This window comes from Chiloscyllium punctatum, chromosome 6 (genome assembly GCF_047496795.1).
Source record: "Chiloscyllium punctatum isolate Juve2018m chromosome 6, sChiPun1.3, whole genome shotgun sequence".
Taxonomy (NCBI): Eukaryota; Metazoa; Chordata; class Chondrichthyes; order Orectolobiformes; family Hemiscylliidae; genus Chiloscyllium; species Chiloscyllium punctatum.
Genome location: NC_092744.1, coordinates 3,888,824 through 3,909,484, shown reverse-complemented (window position 1 = coordinate 3,909,484; position 20,661 = coordinate 3,888,824). Strand labels below are relative to the sequence as shown.

The 20,661-nt window shown below is 41.6% G+C and overlaps 1 protein-coding gene across 9 annotated transcripts in view; it reads right to left on the bottom strand.

The window, feature by feature from the left end:
• agfg1a (ArfGAP with FG repeats 1a) overlaps positions 1 to 20,661 on the bottom strand; it is a 93,155-nt gene that overhangs the window by 12,784 nt on the left and 59,710 nt on the right. For 7 of the 9 annotated variants that reach the window (XM_072571903.1, XM_072571901.1, XM_072571905.1 and 4 more), the window contains 2 exons: positions 9,938 to 10,014; positions 4,751 to 4,834 (listed from right to left, as the gene is read on the bottom strand). In XM_072571903.1, the coding sequence (XP_072428004.1) occupies positions 4,751 to 4,834; positions 9,938 to 10,014 (161 nt within the window). The remainder of the gene's footprint in view (positions 1 to 4,750; positions 4,835 to 9,937; positions 10,015 to 20,661) is intronic. The other 2 variants (XM_072571902.1, XM_072571906.1) reach the window with 1 other exon arrangement.

The window sequence follows — 20,661 nt, the reverse complement described above, 5'->3', positions numbered from 1 at the left end:
GCGACTGCTGGACATGCACATGGATAGCAGTGAAATGAGGGGTGCATAGGTTAAATTATTTTACATTAGGATTAATGCCCGGCACAACATTGTGGGCCAAAAGGCCGGTTCTGTGCTGCACTTTTCTATGTTCTATCAATGTTCACTGAGGAACAGTAGATGATGAATGCTGAGATTATAGATAGAAGTTTGTTTACTCTGGATCATATTGACATAAGGTGGGTGAAGTGTTGGGTAGGCTAAGGGATATTAAGATGGACAAATCCCCAGGACTGGATGGGATCTATCCCAGGTTGCTGAGGGAGGCGAGAGAGGAAATAGCTGGAGCCCTGACAGATATCTTTGCAGCATCCTTTAACACAGGTGAGGTTCTGGAAGACTGGAGGTTTGCTCATGTTGTCCTCCTGTACAAGAAAGGTAGTAGGGATATTCCAGGTAACTACAGACCAGTGAGCCTGACGTCGGTGGTGGGAAAGTTGCTGGAGAAGGTACTGAGGGATAAAATCTATTTATATTTGGAAAAGAATGGTTATCGGTGATAGGCAACATGGTTTGGTGTAGGGGAGATTGTGCCTTACCAACTTAATAGTTTTTTTTGAGGAAGTGACCAAGTTGATAGATAAAGGAAGGGCTGTAGATGTCATACATATAGACTTTAGTAAGGCATTTGATAGGGTTCCCTATGGTAGACTAATGGAGAAAGTGAAGTTATATGGTGTGCAGGGTGTTCTAGCTAGGTGGATAAAGAACTGGTTGAGCAACAGGAGACCGAGAGTAGTAGTTGAAGGGACTTTCTTGAAATGGAGAAAGTTGACCAGTCGTGCTCCACAGGGGTCAGTGTCGAGGCCACTGTTGTTTATGATATACATAAGTGAACTGGAAGAGGGCATTTTTGGTCTGATCATCAAGTCTGCAGATGACACGAAGATTGGTGGAGCAGCAGAAAGCACAGGGGACTGTCAGAGAATATAGATAGACTGGAGAGTTAGGCTGAGAAGTGGCAGATGGAGTTCAATCCAGGCAAATGTTAGGTGATGCATTTTGGGAAGTCTAGTTCTAGAGCGAACTATACAATAAACGGAAGAGCCTTGGGAAAAGCTGATGAGCAGAGAGATCTGGGACTGCAGGTCCATTGTACCCTGAAAGTGGTTGTACAGGTGGATAGAGAGTGGTCAAGAAGGCATATGGTATGCTTGCCTTCATTGGCAGGGTATTGGGTATAAGAGCTGGCAGGTCATGTTAAAATTGTACAAGACATTGGTTCAGCCACATTTAGAATACTCTGTACAATCTGGACGCCACATTACCAAAAGGATGTGGACGCTTTGGAAAGGGTGCAGAGAAGGTTTATGAGAATGTTGCCTGGTATGGAAGGTGCTAGCCATGAAGAGAGGTAGAGTAGGTTAGGTTTATTTTCATTAGAAAAAAGGAGATTGAGGTCTACAAAATCATGAAGGGTATAGAGATCAGGTTGTTCCCAGGGTGAAGGATTCAATAACGAGAGGTCACGCATTCAAGGTGAGAGGTGAAATGTTTAAGGGGAATACACGCAGCAAATATTTTACACAGAGGGTGGTAGGTGTCTGGAACAATAGATGCATTTAAAGTGCGTCTGGCTAGATGCATGAGTTGGTGGGGAGCAGAGGGATACAGATACTGAGGAATTGGGCTATAGGTTTAGACAGTGGATTTGGATCGGCACAGGCATGGAGGGCCGAAGGGCCTGTTCCTGGGCTGTAAATTTTCTTTGTGCGTTGTTCATTGAATTGAACAACAGATGTGAAGCTTTGCAAAATGATGTGCTTGACCATGTGAATGGCTACAGAGAGGTTGTGAAGGACAAGGAGGGATAGTGCACTACAATCAGACTTATTGACGATGCAATTTGTGACTTTATTAAGGGTTGTTCGACTGATATGATAGTAACAGAAGACTGAACAAGGTCAAATTCAAACCTGGATCTGCAGAAAACAAAGAAGCAATTTGGAAAGCGACAGTGCGTGGAAGAACTTTGACAAAGGTAGATAAAGTGAATAAATGGCAAAAAGGAGGTCTGAAAGGCAGGCTGTTCAACAAGGGTGTTAACAATGGATCTGAAAAGGTAGGGAGCAGTGCATGAAGAGTGGAATGTAAGCTAATAAGAAGGTCAGGACAGAGAGTTAGATATTTGCGGAAATGGAATCAAGTGTATAGAAGGTTGGTCTTAAGTCTGTTGTCCCTAGAAACTGGAATTGCTTTCAAGAATCAGCTAATTTCAGGTCATTCTGCGATAATGCAATGGTTGTGTTCCTCTGCAATCTCATGCTACAGAAAATCACGCTATGGGAAACCGCTATAGAAATTGCACTGTAGAAGATTGCATAATGGAAACCCTACTACATCCATTTAGCAGAAAGTGCGTTATGTAAACATCATACACAATTTATAATGACGTTATAGCCAATTTCTGCTCATGAAATGCGTGTTTTGGAAGCCAACTGTAGCCAAAAGACTTGCTGGGATAAGTCATCTTGAAATGAGGTAGCTCCATTGAGAAATTTTGTCTAAAATATGTAATTACCTTTCAATGTACAGGCTAAGGAAGGCCATGTTTACTTGGTATTGTTTGTTCTATGTGATTCTAATAAGGTGCAATGCATTTGCTTAAAATTGTGGAACCTTTGGCTTCACTATTATAGCAAACAACTGGTGTTGGAATTTCTTTTTAAAAGTGAGTGGTCTTCAAGGGCCTGTCTACATGCACCACTTTCATTTCAAGGGCTTTCCCTGGGAGTGGGTTGGGGGGGTGGGGGGGGGGGGGGGGTGGTGGGTGTGGTGGTAGTAATGGAGCAGACTGGGAAAATGTAATTGGACAGGAGGATGAAGTCATTGAATGTGGTGCCATGATTCAGAATCCTACAGTAGGATGGACTTTTACAATCGGATTCTCAGAACTTTAAAAGGGGAGTGGAGCTTCCTGGCTGACCATAAGCCTCAGGAAATCCTTTTCTCCCCCTGTTTGTTAATGGGATTGGGGTGTCACTGGCTGGGTCAGTACTTATTGCCCATCCATAATTATCCTGGAGGTGCAGGTGAGCTGACATCCTGAGTTGCTGTAGTCCTTGGGCATGTAGGAATGCTAGAAAGGGTATTCCAGCATTTTGACCCAATGACAGTGAAGGAATAGTGATATATTTCCAAGTCAGGATGGTGAGTGGCTTGGAGGGCAACTTGCAGGGGGAGATGTTCCCACGTATCTCCTGCCCTTGTCCTTCTAGATGGAAGTGATCATGGGCTTGGAAAGAACTGCTAAGGAGCCTTGGAGATTTTCTGCAGTGCACCTTGAAGACTGTACACACAGCAACTTGAGTGTTGGCGGAGGGAGTGGATGTGGTGTCAATCAAGTGGGCTGCTTTGTCCTGGACGGTGTTGAGCTTCCTGAGTGTTGGTGGAGCTGCAGCCAGCCAGTCAAGTGGGAGTATTCCATCACTCGTGCCTTGTAGATGCATTGGTTTGTCATGTTTACCCATTAAAAGATTGGCTCACCATAATTATGTTCCCCTCCCTATTAAGTTCTGAGAGTGAGTGAGAATTCCTTTATTTCCTTCTGCATATAAAAGATGACCAACAGGAGGGTCAATGTTCTTGCTGGACATTAAGTGTGAGTAGCTGTTGCTTTGTCCTCTATGACATGCCATCATTGAGATCAGATGACAGTAGTCTGCAGGAAGGCAACAAGGAGTGTAATAGGCACAAGTTAAGGCTGGCCAAGGGTGACGGGCCGACACCATGGAAGGCAGGCAGGTAGGTTTGCGAGAATATTTAGCTAGGAGAAAGTGAGGACTGCAAATGCTGTATATCAGTGTTGAAAAGTGTGCCACTGAAAAGCACAGCAGTTCAGACAGCATCTGAGGAGCAGGAGAGTTGACGTTTCGGGTGGAAGCCCTTCATCAGGAATATTTAGTTGCCTGTGTATGCTCAGAGCTTGGTGATGCACTAAATCAAGGAATTCCTGTCCAGGAGCTGTGAAAATTAACGCCTGGACCTTTGACCCTGGAAGTAATGCTTACTTTTTGCTCAATCCTTAAAACTCCTCAGTGGAACATTGCCTTTCAAGTTCACGGATGTTTGAGCTCACATCCCCAGATTCCAGAGCTCATAACAATATGTTAAAAGAAAATGCTGTTTAAGTACAGAACCTTTTGGTTATTCACAGTAGTTTCATTTGAAAATGTACTTCAGATTTTGAAAATTGGGTCAAGACCAGACAAGAAACAGGATAACAATATGATCAGTTCCCCATCCACTAGTCCCTTATTACCCTCTATAAGATTGGGTTATATTCCAAGCTACAGGTTCTCTGAAAGAAATCGCTGCTGTCTAGATGTGGATGTGCAACAAGAATAGGTTAAAGCACTAGCATCCATCAATGACAACCTACACAATGTGATGCCCATTGTAACCATTTCTACAATGCTACGAATACATCAATTAAATCAATAATGGGGTCTTTATTTAGACAAATCTTTATGAGCAAAATTCACTGAATAGGATAGCAATAGTCTTACCAACTCCAATCATCAATGGCCAGTTTGTTTCCACAAGGAAGTTCTGACTTGCAAACCATAAATTGCTGACAATTTTATTTTCATTGTACTTCTAGCTCAACTTTAACGAATCCAACCTGCATTGAGTTTACAGAAACAGACATACCACATACTGAATGCAAACATGCTTCAATCACATCTTTATTAATGTTTAGTATCCATACCTGCAGTTCTCCCATTAGTCTGGAATGGGTTTGTAGCAGCAGGTGCTGGCAAACCGGGAGCTGCTACAAATGGATTAGTTGCTGCTGAAAAGACACAACCAGGAAAGACTGATTGAAGTATAGAATCTACATATGATTTGAATTATCAGCTGAGGAATGTCCAAAGACAGTAGCTTATTTTGCAACTGATGATTCACAAGAGCATTTTGTTTGAAATGAACAGCTTCATTTGCTGTGATCACAGCAGATAAACCACTGTGTTGTTGTGTTGCAGTAAAATACAGGTTTAACAGCACTTTAAAATGAATTTATCAAAAACCCAAGTAAATCCATTTTCATTTTAGCAACCACAGTAACATCATGCTTACCTTCAACTGTTGGGTGTAATCTGCTAGTAAATTCATGATGTCCATCAATAGGACTAAAGTTTTCTCACAAGAACTTTCATTCATTTTGGATGGATTCAATCATAACCATATTTTATTACACTATGTCTCAGATTAAGCTTCATATTTTGGCTATGATACACTGTATCTGCATTGCCTAGTGCACAAGCTTAAACTAACTCCTCCCTATATTTTCTGCAGATTCTAAATATTATGCTCTCATTCTACTGTACGGTCTACTCTAATTCTCTCTCTCTCTCTTGACTCTCTATTTTGGCAGATCTTTTTACTAGCACAGCTTCTCCATTAATCTGTCAACACACAGCGCCCTTGTCTGCCTGACTCCCCCCACGTTTTGTGAAACTGATCTGGTCTTTACTGTGGCACTATCCTCAGATGAAACATTCTGCTTTCCTAAACTTGTAGAAGCTATCAGCCTCTCCTGGTAACACCCTGTCCCTCTGGGTGGCTAAAAATAAAGAATTCAAAAAATATATTCCTTTTTACCATTCAGAACTGAATTACATTTTGATAAAGATGATGTACTGTCCCAAACCTTCTCTTTAATAAGTAACGATGAAAATGTAACTCTATTCTCTACATTTGTGTGGAAATGACAGCAAGTCTAATCTTCTGTAGGCTAATTCTTCTAAGGCAATTAAAGACTGGTTGATTTACCAAATCAAGGAACTGACTCTTGCTGAGACTGAACCATGGACCTTTCTGATTTTTACCCTCAGTAATACACATCACAATCTGCTACAGAGGGAATATATTTATTCCTGAAGCACATGTCAAGCATAATTTTATTGTCTGCACTAACTAGTTTAGTTAGTTGTTTACAAAGATTACAAAGGGATCTTGATCAATTGGGTCAATGCATGAGGAGTGACAGATGGAATTCAATTTGGATAATCGTGAGGAATTACATTTTGGTAAAACAAACAAGTCAGGACTTATACCATTAATGGTAGGGTCCTGGGTAATGTTGTCAAAGAGGGACCTAGGGGTTCAGGTACATAGTTCTTTGAAAGTGTCATCACAGGTAGACAGGGTGGTGAAGGCAGTGTTTAGTATGCTTGCCTTTATTGCTCAGACTACTGAGCACAGAAGGTGGGACGTCATGTTGAGGTTGTACAGGATGTTGGTGGGGCCACTTTTGGAGTGATGTGAACAGTTCTGGTCACCCTGCTATAGGAAGGATATTATTAAATTGGAGAGGGTTCAATAAAGGTTTTTAAAATTCTTGCTGGGAATGGAGGGTTTGAATTTGAGAATGGGCTGGAACTATTTTCACTGGCGTGTAGGAGGTTGAGGGGTGATCTTATAGAAATTTATGAAGTCATAAGGGGCATTGATAAGGTGAATAGCAAAGTCTTTCCTCTAGGCTGGGGGATTTCATAATTTTAAGATGAGAGGAAAAAGATTTAAAAGGGACCAGAGGGGTAGCTTTTTCACATAGAGGGTGGTTCTTGTATGGAGTGAACTGCCAGAGGAAATGATAGATGCAGGTACAGTTACACTTAGAAGACATTTGGACAGATACATGAATAAGAACGGTTTAGAGGAAAATGGGCGAAACACAGGCAAATGGGACTAGTTTAGTTTGGGAAACTTTGTTGGCATGGACGAGTTGGACTGAAGGGTCTGTTTCCATGTTGCATGGCTCTATGATAAAAAAATTAAAACCAATTTTACACCATCTAAAATTCATTTCTTTTATTTAACAACCAAAACAGTGAAAATAAAATCCTATGTCTTAGTTCCCAAATTGGGGTATGATTGCAAGGCAAAGGTTAGGATTGAGAGTCAACTGAGATTCCTGAACCTCGTCAGGGCGCCAGTGGCTCCAGGGAAAATCGGAGGGCTCTAACCTAATCCTGTGGCAGTCAGGCAACTGTCAGCTTGACGTTGAGGGATCTTGTTCCTTTACAGGATGACATCCTGCCTCTATGAGCTGGCGACCAGAGGCAGTAGGCTTGGGCAGTGTTTCAGACCTGGAAATGCCATCACTGCAGGGACCGTACCCAGCCCAAAGCAGTTTGGTGGATGCCACAGTGGAGCCAGCAAGTCAGGCACCGGCAAAGGCTTTGGGAGCAGGCAGCACTGGTTGATGGGGTGGCCCTTTGCGGCTCACAGAATACCACAGAGAAGCTCCAGACTTTAATAGTGATGTCCCCATTGAGTGACCACTACCTAAAATAAAATGCTCGTCGGTGATGAGTCTAGACTTTTAAGAAGCACTTAATTGTTTACCTAAGGTCAAAACTGCCCTCTAGGAGGTTGTCTTTCATCATCCCTGCCACTGAGAAAATCCCAGGGCATAGGAAAGCAATGAGTACTCTAACCCCCAGGCTTACTTCCCAATTATTGGGCCCTATCTGCCTCCCAACCCACTACCAGGTTTCCTATTAAATTCAGCTCATTTAGTGTTCTCACACTCTCAAGGCAGCCCGAAGTTCTTTATGGATACTAAAATACCTTTGAGTGTAGTCACTGTTGCTCCGTAGCAGTTGAAGAGTGCAGCGCTGGACAGCAGGTCAGACTGCATCCAAGGAGCAGGAAAATCAACGTTTCAGGCACAAGCCTTTCATCAGGAATTAGGCTTGTGGCCCAAGGAGGCTGAGAGATAAATGGGAGGGGGTGGAGGGGAAGGAGGGTGGTGGGGGAGGTTACTGAGGATGTGATAGGTAGATAAAATTGGGGGTGAAGATGATAAGTCAGATTGGAGGGTGGAGCAAATAGATGGGAAGGAAGACGGACAGGTAGGACAAATTGAGGGTGGTGCCGAGTTGGAAAGTTGGATCTGAGATAAGGTTTGGAGCAGGGGACGGCGGGAACGGGGATGGGGAGAGGTAGTGGAGGGGAAATGAGGAGACTGGTGAAATCCACATTGATTCCATGTGGTTGGAGGGTCCCAAGGTGGAAGATGAGGCGTTCTTCCTCCAGGCATCAGGTGGTAAGGGTTTGGTGGTGGAGATGGCCCAGGACCTGCATGTCCTTGGTGGAGTGGGAGGGGGAGTTAAAGTGTTTGACCATGTGGTGGTGGGGTTGTTTTGTGCGTGTGTCCTGGAGATCTTCTCTGAAGTGTTCTGCAAGTAGGTGTCCTGTCTCCCCAATGTAGAGGAGACCACATCGGGAGCAACGGATACAGTATGAAGAGTGTAGTGCTGGAAATACAGCAGTCCACTGCAGGGCCCCTCAAACAGTAATGAGCTGATAATCGGTTTTAGGTGATGCTATTCAAGAGATAATTGGTGATCAAGAGGTGGAGAGAAATCCTTTGCTTTAACTTAGTGGCTTCGAATCTTTTACATCCGCCTAAAAGGGCAAACATGATTTGCTGTCTTATTCAGAAGGTAATACTTTCAACAGCATGCTCTCCTTTAATGCTATATTTCAGAATCAGTTTAGATTAACTGATGAGGCTTGGACTCCCAAATGTCTGAATCAAATTAAATGTCCGAGAGTGAGGTGCCAGAAAAGCACAGGTCAGGCAGGATCCAAGGAGCAGGAGAATCGACGTTTCGGGCATAAGCCCTTCATCAGCAAGAGTTTATCCCCTTTCCTGATGAAGGGCTAATGCCCGAAACATCGATTCCCCTGCTCCGCGGATTCTGCCTGGCCCACTGTGCCTTTCCAGGACCACACTCTTGATTCTGATCTCTATCATCTGCAGCCTTCACTTTCTCCATCAGATTACTGTTCCACAATTTGTTGCCAACCATCCAGTATTTATTAAGAGTGAATATCTTCATTTTTATCATTCAGATAATATTTCCCACTCAAATATGGTATCCATGATCTTTTCATCGAATGGCTACAGCACAGGAGGTAATTTAGCCCACTGAACTTTTGCCAATTCTCTGCAACATCAATTGAATTAGCCCTATCCCTAAAACCCTGCATTTCTTTTCCTTTTGATCACCATGTTTGAACTTGTTGCCACAATCCTTTCAGGCAGCACATTCGGAATCTTTTCACTTTTATCAACTCAGTTTCTCCACATATAACAGAGATCCCTTACCAATGGAACCACAGCCATCAATCCTTACAGTATATTCTAAAGTTTCACATTCTTCCAACAGTGAAATGCCCAGAATTGAACATAACACTCTAGTTGAGGCCAAACTCTTGAATCACAAACTAAGCTATTTGCATTTTTACCAAGAGTAATTTTTGCCATTTCAAAATGCAAGCATGCTTCATTTTCCCATTTTGTGAAATATGCATACACATTAAACTTAGGTAATGGAAGACTGATTGCAAATTGATAGGTTGAGAGTTACATTGTTATGACCTGGAGAAAGCCAAATGTAGTACTGTCCCTGTTCATGTTGTGCCTTATCGCCAAACCATATTATTACATAGAAATCGATTATACACAAAGTAAAGTAGTGGAAATAACATGGCAAAACGAAATGTTCCATAACCTGTCTTTTGAGTTTCATTTTTATTTGTTATTATTCACAGCATGAAACCACTTTCCAATTTCTCGGAGTTACAGCAAGGGGAAATTAAAGGAGTGAATGAAGGAGGGAAATTGGGGTAAAACTTATACACTAGCTTCTCTTCTTTCTTCTGGGTTGGGTTGGGATCCCATCAATAGTTCTCAGATATCAAGAACTCATCACATGGGAACAAATGGAAACAAGTTCAATGCTCAATGACAAGTGTCAGAGCTACTTCTCAGTATAATATTTATCAATTTCAAATTCAGAAGCAGAAAGAGTTAGTGTTTAGTTGCAAAACTGAAACTTTTAATGTTTAACAAATAAATTTTGCGAAATAAATGGCTTACCACCAAATGCTGCAGGTATAGCACTGGCTCCAGGATGAGTCTGTACTGCTGTCGCACTTTGTACTGTCCCAAATACACTGCAGGAGAAAGCAGTCTTTATAACAGTCTCCAGGAATAAGAAAGAGTAAGGACAGAACCAAATTCCACCAAAATTGCCATTTTCCACAAAAGCCTTTTCCTATTTTCTTTCAATCATGTGATGAGGATTAGCAATATCCAGATATGAAATTACTCAACAATTGGGTAGTTGGGGAACACTGAGCAATTTACATGCAATTCCATGGTTACAGCTGATCAAATGGTAGCCCTATAAACTCTGAAGAGTCATTAGTCACCTTCAGGCACAGCAAGCAATTTTGAAAGAAATTTAGACTCCATATACCACAGGTAAAGAGAGATACGTAACTGGGAAAAATCAGATATACCTGTTCCTTTAAGAGGTTTCAGGTCAGATCTGTGAGATCTTCACTTACTGTGTCTATAAAGACTGCCCCCTTCCTGTGTCATCTCCAGTTCATTTCGACCAGAGGCTGTACATTCGGTTTTGTGAAGAGCTGTGATGACTCAGTCCCTTATGATCTTTAGGAAGGAGAGAAAAACCCTGCCTGTAACACTGGAATAAATAGAACTATTAAACATGCAATATTTTAGTGTGCTCAATAGACAGTTATAGGATTTGATTTAAGTAACTTAAAATATGAACACGTCAGAGCACAGGCAAGCTCTATTTATACACATCAGTGTGCTTGAAAGCAAGGGGTCCTCATTGAAAAATAAACCAAGAAAATTACAGGCCATTGGGAAAACACCAAAATAAAATTGGTTCAAATAACAGGATCTGATAAATATGTGAATTCTGACTTTCATTCAAAAAGAATCTGATGACAAGTAAAGCATTCTTTTGCTGAGAGTTTTAGAGGAACACTAGTGGGAAGAGGTCTGTATGCAGCACAGTAGGTAGGGCTAAACGGTCTGCTTCTGCACTGTGTTTCATTTATTTATTTCACATTGTCCCCTACAGTGGCATCAGCTGTGGAATACATAAATGTTTAAACACGGCTCTATCATAGACTGGAGTCTCTTGGTAGTTGAGACAAGTATTATGTATACTAAAGATGCCTATGAGCAGATTTTAATTGATCTGAATGTATTCACCATTGGCTGGCTGTTAAAAATAGAAAATTAATTTGGTTTGCCTATCTGATCCTAATTGAGCAGATGTTACAAACCATCAGAACCTAGGAAATTCTTATTGTTATCACTTTTTTACATCTATTTTTAAATGATCCACAGGAGGTTATTTCAATTCTGGCAAAATGCTTCTTTAAGCCAAAATCACATCTGGAAATAAATTACATTCAGCTCACATTTACAGATCTCTTTTTTTGTGCTGCTTAAATATGTAAGCGTGTGGAATTACTGAACAGAATCAGAACTCTGCCCTTTTTTGTGATGTGAAACCAAAATAAAAAAAATTAAAGTATTACATGTCCACATCTAAGGCAAGCTGCCAATAATATCTGGCTGGATAACAGATGTCCAGATCGAAGCAGAACCCAAGGTCACAAAAAAGTGATAGTAGTTTTATTTCTCACTACAGGACACCTGCAAACAGCATATGAAATTAGTGGACATGGATTTTGACAACAGGGAGACACTGACAACTGTGATCTCTGGAGGCTGACTGTTTGAAAGTACACTGGAAGAGGCAAAGAGCTCAGTTGGCTAGGAACAGCATCCAAGGGGAAACAGAACAGTGTATCATGATCACACTTCCCCACTTCACACTCCATCTACTATTTTGTTTCTCATTTATTCATCTATCTATTTGCACTGTCTTTGTGCCTAACTGCCTTACAACCTATTACATCCATCCATTTTTCCTACCACCCAACCAATTGTCAAAACATGCTAAAAACCTATCACCAATTCTGCGCACTTTAATTTTTTCTGATGATCTGTTCTTTCAGCAATTTCTTCCCTTACAGCAAAGGCCTTGAGTTTAGGGCTCCCTTAATTGAGGGGTGGACTTCACAGACTGGTGACAAGATTAGAGTGGTGCTGGAAAAGCACAGCAGGTCAGGCAGCAATCGAGGAGCAGGAAAATCACCGTTTCAGACAGGAGCCATTCCTGATGAAAGGTTCCTGTCCGAAACATCAATCTTCCTGCTTCTCGGATGCTGCCTGACCTGCTGTGCTTTTCCAGCACCACTCTAACCTTGATTTTAATCTCCAGCATCTGCAGGTCCTCCCTTTCATCCACAGATTGGTGAACCTAGTTACGTCTCCTTTATTGGACTACCTCCAGTACAAGGTTTCTCAGTAATTTATTTGCTTGATTGGATGTTGGGTTACTGAAGGTTGCACCCATTGTGCAAACGGACAGAATCTCCGACATTGCGATGCTGAACCCTGTTAACTGTTGCCCTAGCATTTGGACTACAAATACAGCATCAAACATCTTTCAAACAGAGTTGCACTTCCAGTTTGTTCAATTCAAAATACAAACAAACACGTAGGAATGATATGCTTATATTAATAAGGTTCAGCGTTCCAATTATCTAAAGTAGTTCTGATTAGCAGCTAGCTGCTCTACAAATTATAGAGTCATATGACATGGAAATATACTTTTTGGTACGTGTTGTTTGTATTTTGAATTGAACAAACTGGAAGTGCAACTTTGCTTGAAAGATGTTTGATGCTGTATTTGTAGTCCAAATGCTAGGACAACAGTTAACAGGGTTCAGCATCGCAATGTCGGAGATTCTGTCAGTTTGCACAATGGGTGCAACCTTCAGTAACCCAACATCCAATCAAACAAATAAATTACTGAGAAACCTTATACTGGAGGGAGTCTGTCCTGACCAGATATCCCAATTTGACCTGGTCCTATTTGCCAGCATTTGGCCCATATCCAGAAAGCTTTTAAATGTTGTAATTGTACCAGCCTCCACCACAACTGATAGCTTGTTCCATACACACACCACCCTCTGCATAAAAAAGCTACGCCTTAGGTCCTTTCTAAATTGTTCCCCTCTCACCTTCAACCTATGCCCTCTTGTTTTGGACTCCTGCACCTGAAGAAAAACACCTTGGCTATTCACTCTTTCTATGCCCCTCATGATTTTATAAACCTCTATAAGGTCACCCTTCAGCCGCCAATGTTCCAGGGGCAATAGCCCCAGCCTATTTTGCCTCTCCCTATAGTGGAAACCCTCCAACCCCGGTAGCATCCTTGTTAATCTTTTCTGAACCTTTTCAAGTTTCACAATATCTTTCCTATAGTAGGGAGACCAGAACTGAGTGCAGTATCCTAAAAGTGACTTCATCAATGTCATATAGAGCAGCGACATTACATTCTAGCTCCTACACTCAATGAAGATAAGTGTGCCAAATGCCTTCTTCACTACCCTGTTTACCTGCAACTTCACTTTCAAAGAACTATGCACCTGCACTCCTAGTCCCTTTGTTCAGCAACACTCCCCAGGACCTTATCATTAACTGTATAAGTCCTGTCTTGATTTACCTTACAAAAATGCAACAGCTCACATTTATCTAAGTTAGACTCCATCTGCCACTCCTCAGCTCATTGGTCCAAATGTTCAAGGTCCAGATGCACTGGACTGTCCACAACACCTGAAATTTTCAAGGTATGCTTGATCATCTCTAATGTAAGTGGCTTTGAAAGTATTCAGTGGTTTGTCCTCTTTACGTGCAGTTACAAAGGCCTCCCATTTAAATTAACTTAGTTTGAATTTGGATGCAGGTTTGCTCACTGAGCTGGAAGGTTCATTTCCAGACGTTTCGTTACCCTACTAGGTACCATCTTCAGTGGGCCTCTGGTGAAGCACTATTGATAATTCCTGCTTTCTATTTTTTGTTTGGAGGACTTTGGGTTGGTGATGTCATTTTCTGTGCTGAAGTCACTTCCTGTTCTTTTTCTCAGGAGGTGGTAGATAGGGTCTAACTCGATGTGTTGTTAATAGAGATCCGGTTGGAATGCCATGCTTCTAGGAATTCTTGTGCGTGTCTTTGTTTGGCTTGTCCTAGGATGGATGTCATGTCCCAGTCGAAATGGTGTCCTTCCTCAATCCGTATGTAAGGATACTAGTGAGAGAGGGTCATGTCTGTTTGTGGCTAGTTGGTGTTCATGTATCTTGGTGGCTAGCTTTCTGCCTGTTTGTCCAATGTAGTGTTTGTTACAGTCCTTGCATGGTATTTTGTAAACGATATTAGTTTTGTTTGTTGTCTGTATAGGGTCTTTCATTAGCTGCTGTTTTAGTGTGCTGGTGGGTTTGTGGGCTACCATGATGCCAAGGAGTCCGAGTAGGCTGGCAGTCATTTCCGAGATGTCTTTGATTTAGGGGAGTGTGGCTAGGGTTTTTTGGACGTATTTTGTCTGCTTGTTTGTGGGTTTGTTGCTGAGAAATTGGCAGACTGTGTTCATTGGGTACCCATTTTTTTAAAATACACGGTATAGGTGATTTTCCTCTGCTCTGTGTAGTTCCTCTGTGCTGCAGTGTGTGTGGCTCATTGAAATAATGTTCTGATGCAGCTTCGTTTGTGGGTGTTGGGATGATTGCTTCTGTAGTTCAATATTTGGTCTGTATGTGTTGTTTTCCTGTAGATGTTGGTTTGAAGTTCCCCATTGACTGTTCGCTCCACTGTAACATCTGGGAATGGCAGTTTGATGTTGTTTTCCTCCTCTTTAGTGAATTTTATGCCAGTAAGGGTATTATTGATGGTTTTGAAGGTTTCTTTTGTTTCGTTTAATGATGACAAAGATGTCATCCACATAGCGGACCCAAAGTTTGGGTTGGATGGTTGGCAGAGCTGTTTGTTCAAGTCTCTGCATTACTGCCTCTGTTAAGAACCCTGATATCGGAGATCCCATGGGTGGTCCGTTGGTTTGTCTGTAGGTCTTGTTGTTGATGGTGAAGTGTGTGGTAAGGCATAGGTTCACTAGCTTGATGATACTGTCCTTGTCAATGAAGCTAGTTTCCTTGGCCAGGTCAAAGGAGACCATTATTTCATCCTCTTCTATCTTAGTGTCTTTGATGGTCTTCAGCAGTTCTTGGCTGGAGTGGATGGAGTGGCGTGACCCTTCTACTAAGTGTTTTAGTCTTTGGTGTAGCTCCTTGGCCAGTCTGTTAGTTGGTGTTCCAGGTAGCGAGACTATGGGTTGGGGGCGGGCTCCTGGTTTGTGAATTTTGGGTAATCCGTAGAAGCGTGGCGTGTTGGATCAATCTGGGTTTCATTTTTTGGAAATTGGTCTTATTTATCTGTCCAGATTTCTTAAGTTTTTTGAGGGCTTTGATTTGGTTCTCTAGTTGTGGGGTGGGGTCTATCGCCACTTGTTGGTAAGTGCTCGTATCTGTATGATTTTTAAATGTAGTCTCTTCGATTTAGAATTACTATCAAGTGTCCTTTGTCTGCAGATAGGATAACAATGTTTTTTTTAGTCTTTCCAGTGCTTTCCTTTCTTGTGTATTGAACACATCCATCTTAGGACAAGCCAACTCAAAGAAACCCAAACGTATAAATACAAAGCAGGAATTTTCAGCAGTGCTTCGCCCAGAGGCCCACTGAAGATGTTACCTAGTCTGGTGATGAAACATCTGAAAATGAACCTTCCAGCTCAGCGAGCAAACCTACATCCAGAACCTCAACCTAAGCTACAAATCTTCTCAAAACTCTCTTAGTTTGAATCTTTGAAGCTTGCAATTGTTAAATTTCCCATTGGAATGACTTTCTGAACCAGATGTTGAACTTTAAAATTGCAAACAGTGTACAACAAAGGGAACATATGTAGAATCATGCAAACAAGCTAGTGAAGACGGTTGTTGTCATAAGAACCGTTTAAGAGGCTTTGTGCTGCTCACTTCACTCACATAGAGAAGTCCACCCCATGACATAACTGATCATAATAGTGGGAGATGATGCAGCAAAAGGGACAGGAGGTTGGAGGTTTTACTGATGCAGCAAGTGAAGATCATGGAGTTCTGGACTGAATTCTCTTGAAGAGGCAGGCAGGCAGCCACCTGATTTTTTTTGGTTGTGTTTCTTTCCTTACCTGAATGATTTGTGGAGTCTTCCCAAATGGAAACAACATTTCACATCGAGTAAATCTATCACTGCACACAGCACACACAAAATCTACACACTTCTTTGAAAAAAGTTATTTTGTGGATTAATGTTCTATAAATATTTGACCAATTAACAAATTTTGTACTCGAGAGTATCAAATACAGTTCTGTTTCCAGATCAGAAAGTTACTAACTTCTAAACAGAAACAGCACTGACCCAGTTTTTGTCTAGTTTTAACATTCTGTTATCCTAATGGTTTCAAAGGGCAAGTGATTGTGGAACACCAAAAGGAGGAAATTTTCACAGCAATATTTTGGGAAACATAAGAAAATTATGAAATCTAAGATTTTCTTTATTGGATGAGAGAGTCTCCTTTAGCTTATGCTGCTTCATTGAACATTTAAAATATTCTCAAATCAACATTATGGCACTTTAACCAGTTTGCCATTTGCTGACGTAACAAACAATTAAAGTTTATTGCTTGGATATCGATAATTGTGATCTCTCAGGCTTATCTGGCTGCATGGACACAAAATGTCAATGAGAAATATGAAGCACCAAACGGACCTCTATCAACAAACACTTGGACCACATTTATCACTCCCCGAGAAAAAGACCAACCCAAGAAAACTCAAACATATAAACAGAAAGCGGGCTACACCACCAGTGCTTCATTCAGAGGCTCACTAAAGATGTTGCCTAGTATGATGACAAAATGTCTGAAAATGAACCTTTCAGCTCAGCGAATAAACCTATATCCATGAAGCACTTTAGGTGATAATGAAATAAAAGGGAAAGAGACAGCCAGAAAACGAGCTGTTGGCATGCATTCTAAACACATCACATCATAGAATGTTCAGTTTCCTGGTGCTCCATTATGTTGCTTGACCATTTTCTCTGCTAAGCAACTGCATGTGTCATGTGCAATAAAACTAAAAGTGGAAAGGGGAACCAGTGGGCTGGTGATGAGATATTCCTCATTTGTTCCACCCTCCTGTGAATGGGGAGAGGAAGAAAGAGAAAAAAATAGTCACAGTTGATGGAATTTAAATTTAATTAATAAATTTGGAAGATAAAGTCAGTCTCAGCAAGGATGACCAAGACAACCACGATTGATTGTTTTAAAAACCCATCTGGTTCACCAATATACTTTAGGGAAGGAAGTCTGCCATCCTGACCAGAGTTGAAAAATGTGGTGCTGGAAAAACACAGCAGGCTAGGCAGCATCCGAGGAGCAGAAGAATCGACATTTGGGGCATAAGCCCTTCTTCAGCCATCCTGACCTGGTTTGGCTTATGTATGACTATGGACACCCAGCCTTAACTGCTGTCTGAAATGCCGAGCAAGCCATTCATTTTTAAGGACAAGGAATACTACCCTTGGCAAGAGACCTTCCTGATGGAGGGCTTATGCCCAAAACAATGATTTTCCTGTCCTCGGGATGCTGCCTAACCTACTGTGCTTTTCCAGCATCACACACTCAATGATCTCCAGCATCTGCAGTCCTTACTGCCTCCAAGATACTGACAGCCCATGAAGGGATAAAGATAATGAAATTTCCCACAACCTCCTTAATCTTTTCACCATCTTATCTGAACTTTGCAATTCTAGAAATAGATAAGACTCTTAGATTTCTTTATTCTGCCTGTTATCAAACCACTGGGGCTTCCTCTGCTGGTCTAGTAGAGTCATAGAGAGGGCAAGACAGTCATACAGCACAAAAGAAGCCCTTCAACCCATCAAGACCAAGAGGGAGATCAGGAAGGCAAAGAGGTGATACGAAATAGCCTTTGCAGATAAGGTTAAGAATAATTCAAAGCGGTTCAACAAGTACATTAAGAATAAGAGAGCAACTTTACAGTAGAAGACAGACAGTAGTGGGGGAGAATTGTTTCTCGGACTGGAGGTCTGTGACTAGTGGCGTTCCTCAGAGATCTGTATTGGGTCCACTATTGTCTATCATTTATATAAATGATTTAGATGAGAATATAGAAGGCATGGTTAGTAAACTGTGGATGACACTAAAATTGGTGGTATAGTGAACAGTGAAGAAAATTATCTAAGTTAACTTTGATCAAATCGGTCAATGGACTGAGGAGTGACAGATGGAGTTTAAATTGGATAAATGCGCGGTATTGCATTTTGGTAAAACAAACAAGGGTAGGACTTATACCATTAAAAGTAGGGCCTTGAATAATGTTGTAGCAGAGAGAGACCCAGGGGCTCAGGTACATCATTCTTTGAAGTTTGTGTCACATGTAGATAGGATGTTTAAGGAAGTGTTTAGCATGCTTACATTCATTGCTCAGACCTTTGAGTATAGGAGTTGGGATGTCATGATGGGGTTGTACAGGACACTGGTGAGACCTCTTCTGGGGTACTGGGTTTCCAGTTCTGGTTGCCCTGTTATAGGAAGGATATTATTAACCTTGAAAACATTCAGGAAAGGTTTACCAGGATGTTGCCAGGAATGGAAGGTTTGAGTTGTATGGAAAGGATAAATGGATTGGGACCGTTTCACTGGAGTGTAGGAAGTTGAGAGGTGACCTTATGCAAGTTTACAAAATCACCAGGGGTATAGATAAGGTGAATGGCAGGTGTGGGGTGGATCATTTCAAGACTATGGGGCATATTTTTAAAACTTGCTCCTCTCACCTTAGAAAAGGCAACACCAGATTATAGTCCAACAGGTTTATTTGGAAGTACAGGTACATAATCCTTTGTCCAAAATCCTTGGGGCCCGTTGTTTCTCGCATTTTGTAATTTTTAAGATTTCAGAATAAATGACATTTTCACAGTGAAATAAAAAAAACTTACTGAACAGCAGACCCATGTGTGAATAGTATGAGTGCTGAGACAAAGTGGATGCCTGCCAGTGTTGGGTCATGCCGCCATGTCACATCTGAAGGACGTGGGTCAAATGGGTGTGGAGTTGAGTCGCCTGTTCGCAGGCCAAACAACCTTGTTATGCAGAAAAAAAACTTAATGAAAATGACTTTGGAGATTTTCGAATTTCGGATAAAGGATTGTGTACCTTCAGAGCAAAAGAGCAGCACTATGAAAGCTAGTGCTTCCAAATAAACCTGTTAGACTATAACCTGGGATATCGTGTAATTTTTAATTTTGTCCATCCATGTCCAACAAAGGCACCTCCTCATCTTTAGACAGACATGAGAGGCTTTTTTTTTGTACAAAAGAGTTGTTCTTGTGTGGAAAGAACTTCCAGAGGAAGTGATGGACGTGGGTACAGTTACAACGTTTAAAAGACTTTTGGATAAGTGCATTAATAAGAATTGCTTGGAGGGATATGGACCAAGTGCAGGCAGGTGGGACTGGTGTAGTTTGGGATTATGGGCAGCACGGACCAGCTGGACCGAAGGGTCTGTTTCTGTGCTGTATGACCCTTTGACCCTAAGTCTGCATCAACCTATCTACACTCCTCCCATTTACTTGCACTTGGTTCTTGAATGTTACTGCATTTCACATGCTCATCCACATACTTAAAGGTTGTGAGCTTTCCTCTCATCTATTATCTCTGGTAATGCAGGTTCCTGTTTTAAAAGTGATGTTCAATATCATTCACCTTTCCAGTATCTGAAAGCTACGAAACCCCTGTCTTCTGAAGCTGAACAATGTCCAGAGGCAAAATCTAAGGCCAAGTCAAAAAAAACTCTCATAATTCCATATGGAGTAAAGCCTAATATTTAGATCTATCATCTTTGGCATTTGTCAACCTCCCAAGTTTATAGCCAGAGAAGATCTGGTAACTCAGTTGCAGATAAAGTCTCACAGAGCAACTTGAAGAATTTCCAGGTATGTGCACACCTCTATAGGAAGGAGAGAGTTGGGAGATAAACTAAATATTCTTTCCAGTAGTAAGAAGCACAATTTCTCCATCATTTCTAACATCAGGGGAAAAGTGCACAATTTATCAGCGATAATCCACACAACCCCTACAGTGTGGAAACAGGCCATTCAGCCCAACAAGTCTACACAGACTCCCGAAACAGCATCCTACCCAGAGCCGCCCCCCTACCCTATCCTTGTAATCCTGTATTTCCCTTGCACACCTAACCTACACAACCCTGAACACTATGGGTAGTTTAGCATGGCCAATCCACCTAACTTGCACATCTTTGGACAGTGAGAGAAAACTGCAGCACCCGGAGCAAACCCACGCAGAAGGTGAAATAAAACCTGGGTCCCAGTGCTAACCACTGAGTGACTGTGCTGCCCAATGGGAAATGCAAAATATCAGTGCACTAATGCCAAGGAAATACTGTCTCATCCGATCAAAGGACAACAGTGTTGAACAGATTGTATCCATACATCCCCAGACAAACTAACCTCCCTCTGTTTTCTTTCCCTATTCAGGTGGCAGTATCAGCCTACGTTTTTTTTTACAAAGGTGGAACTTCTTTCAAAGACAAGGAGGATTCTACCTACATGTCTACACTACAGCACACAGCATTTAAAATAAAAAGACAATATATTGCAAACTTTTGTACAAGTATAACAAAATATGGAATGTGACAGTTTTGGCTCCCCTGAACTATTTTCAATAATCATAACTAATAAATATATTAAATAGTGAAATATCCTTTTAAAGCAATCTTCAAACCCACTTAAAAGGACAG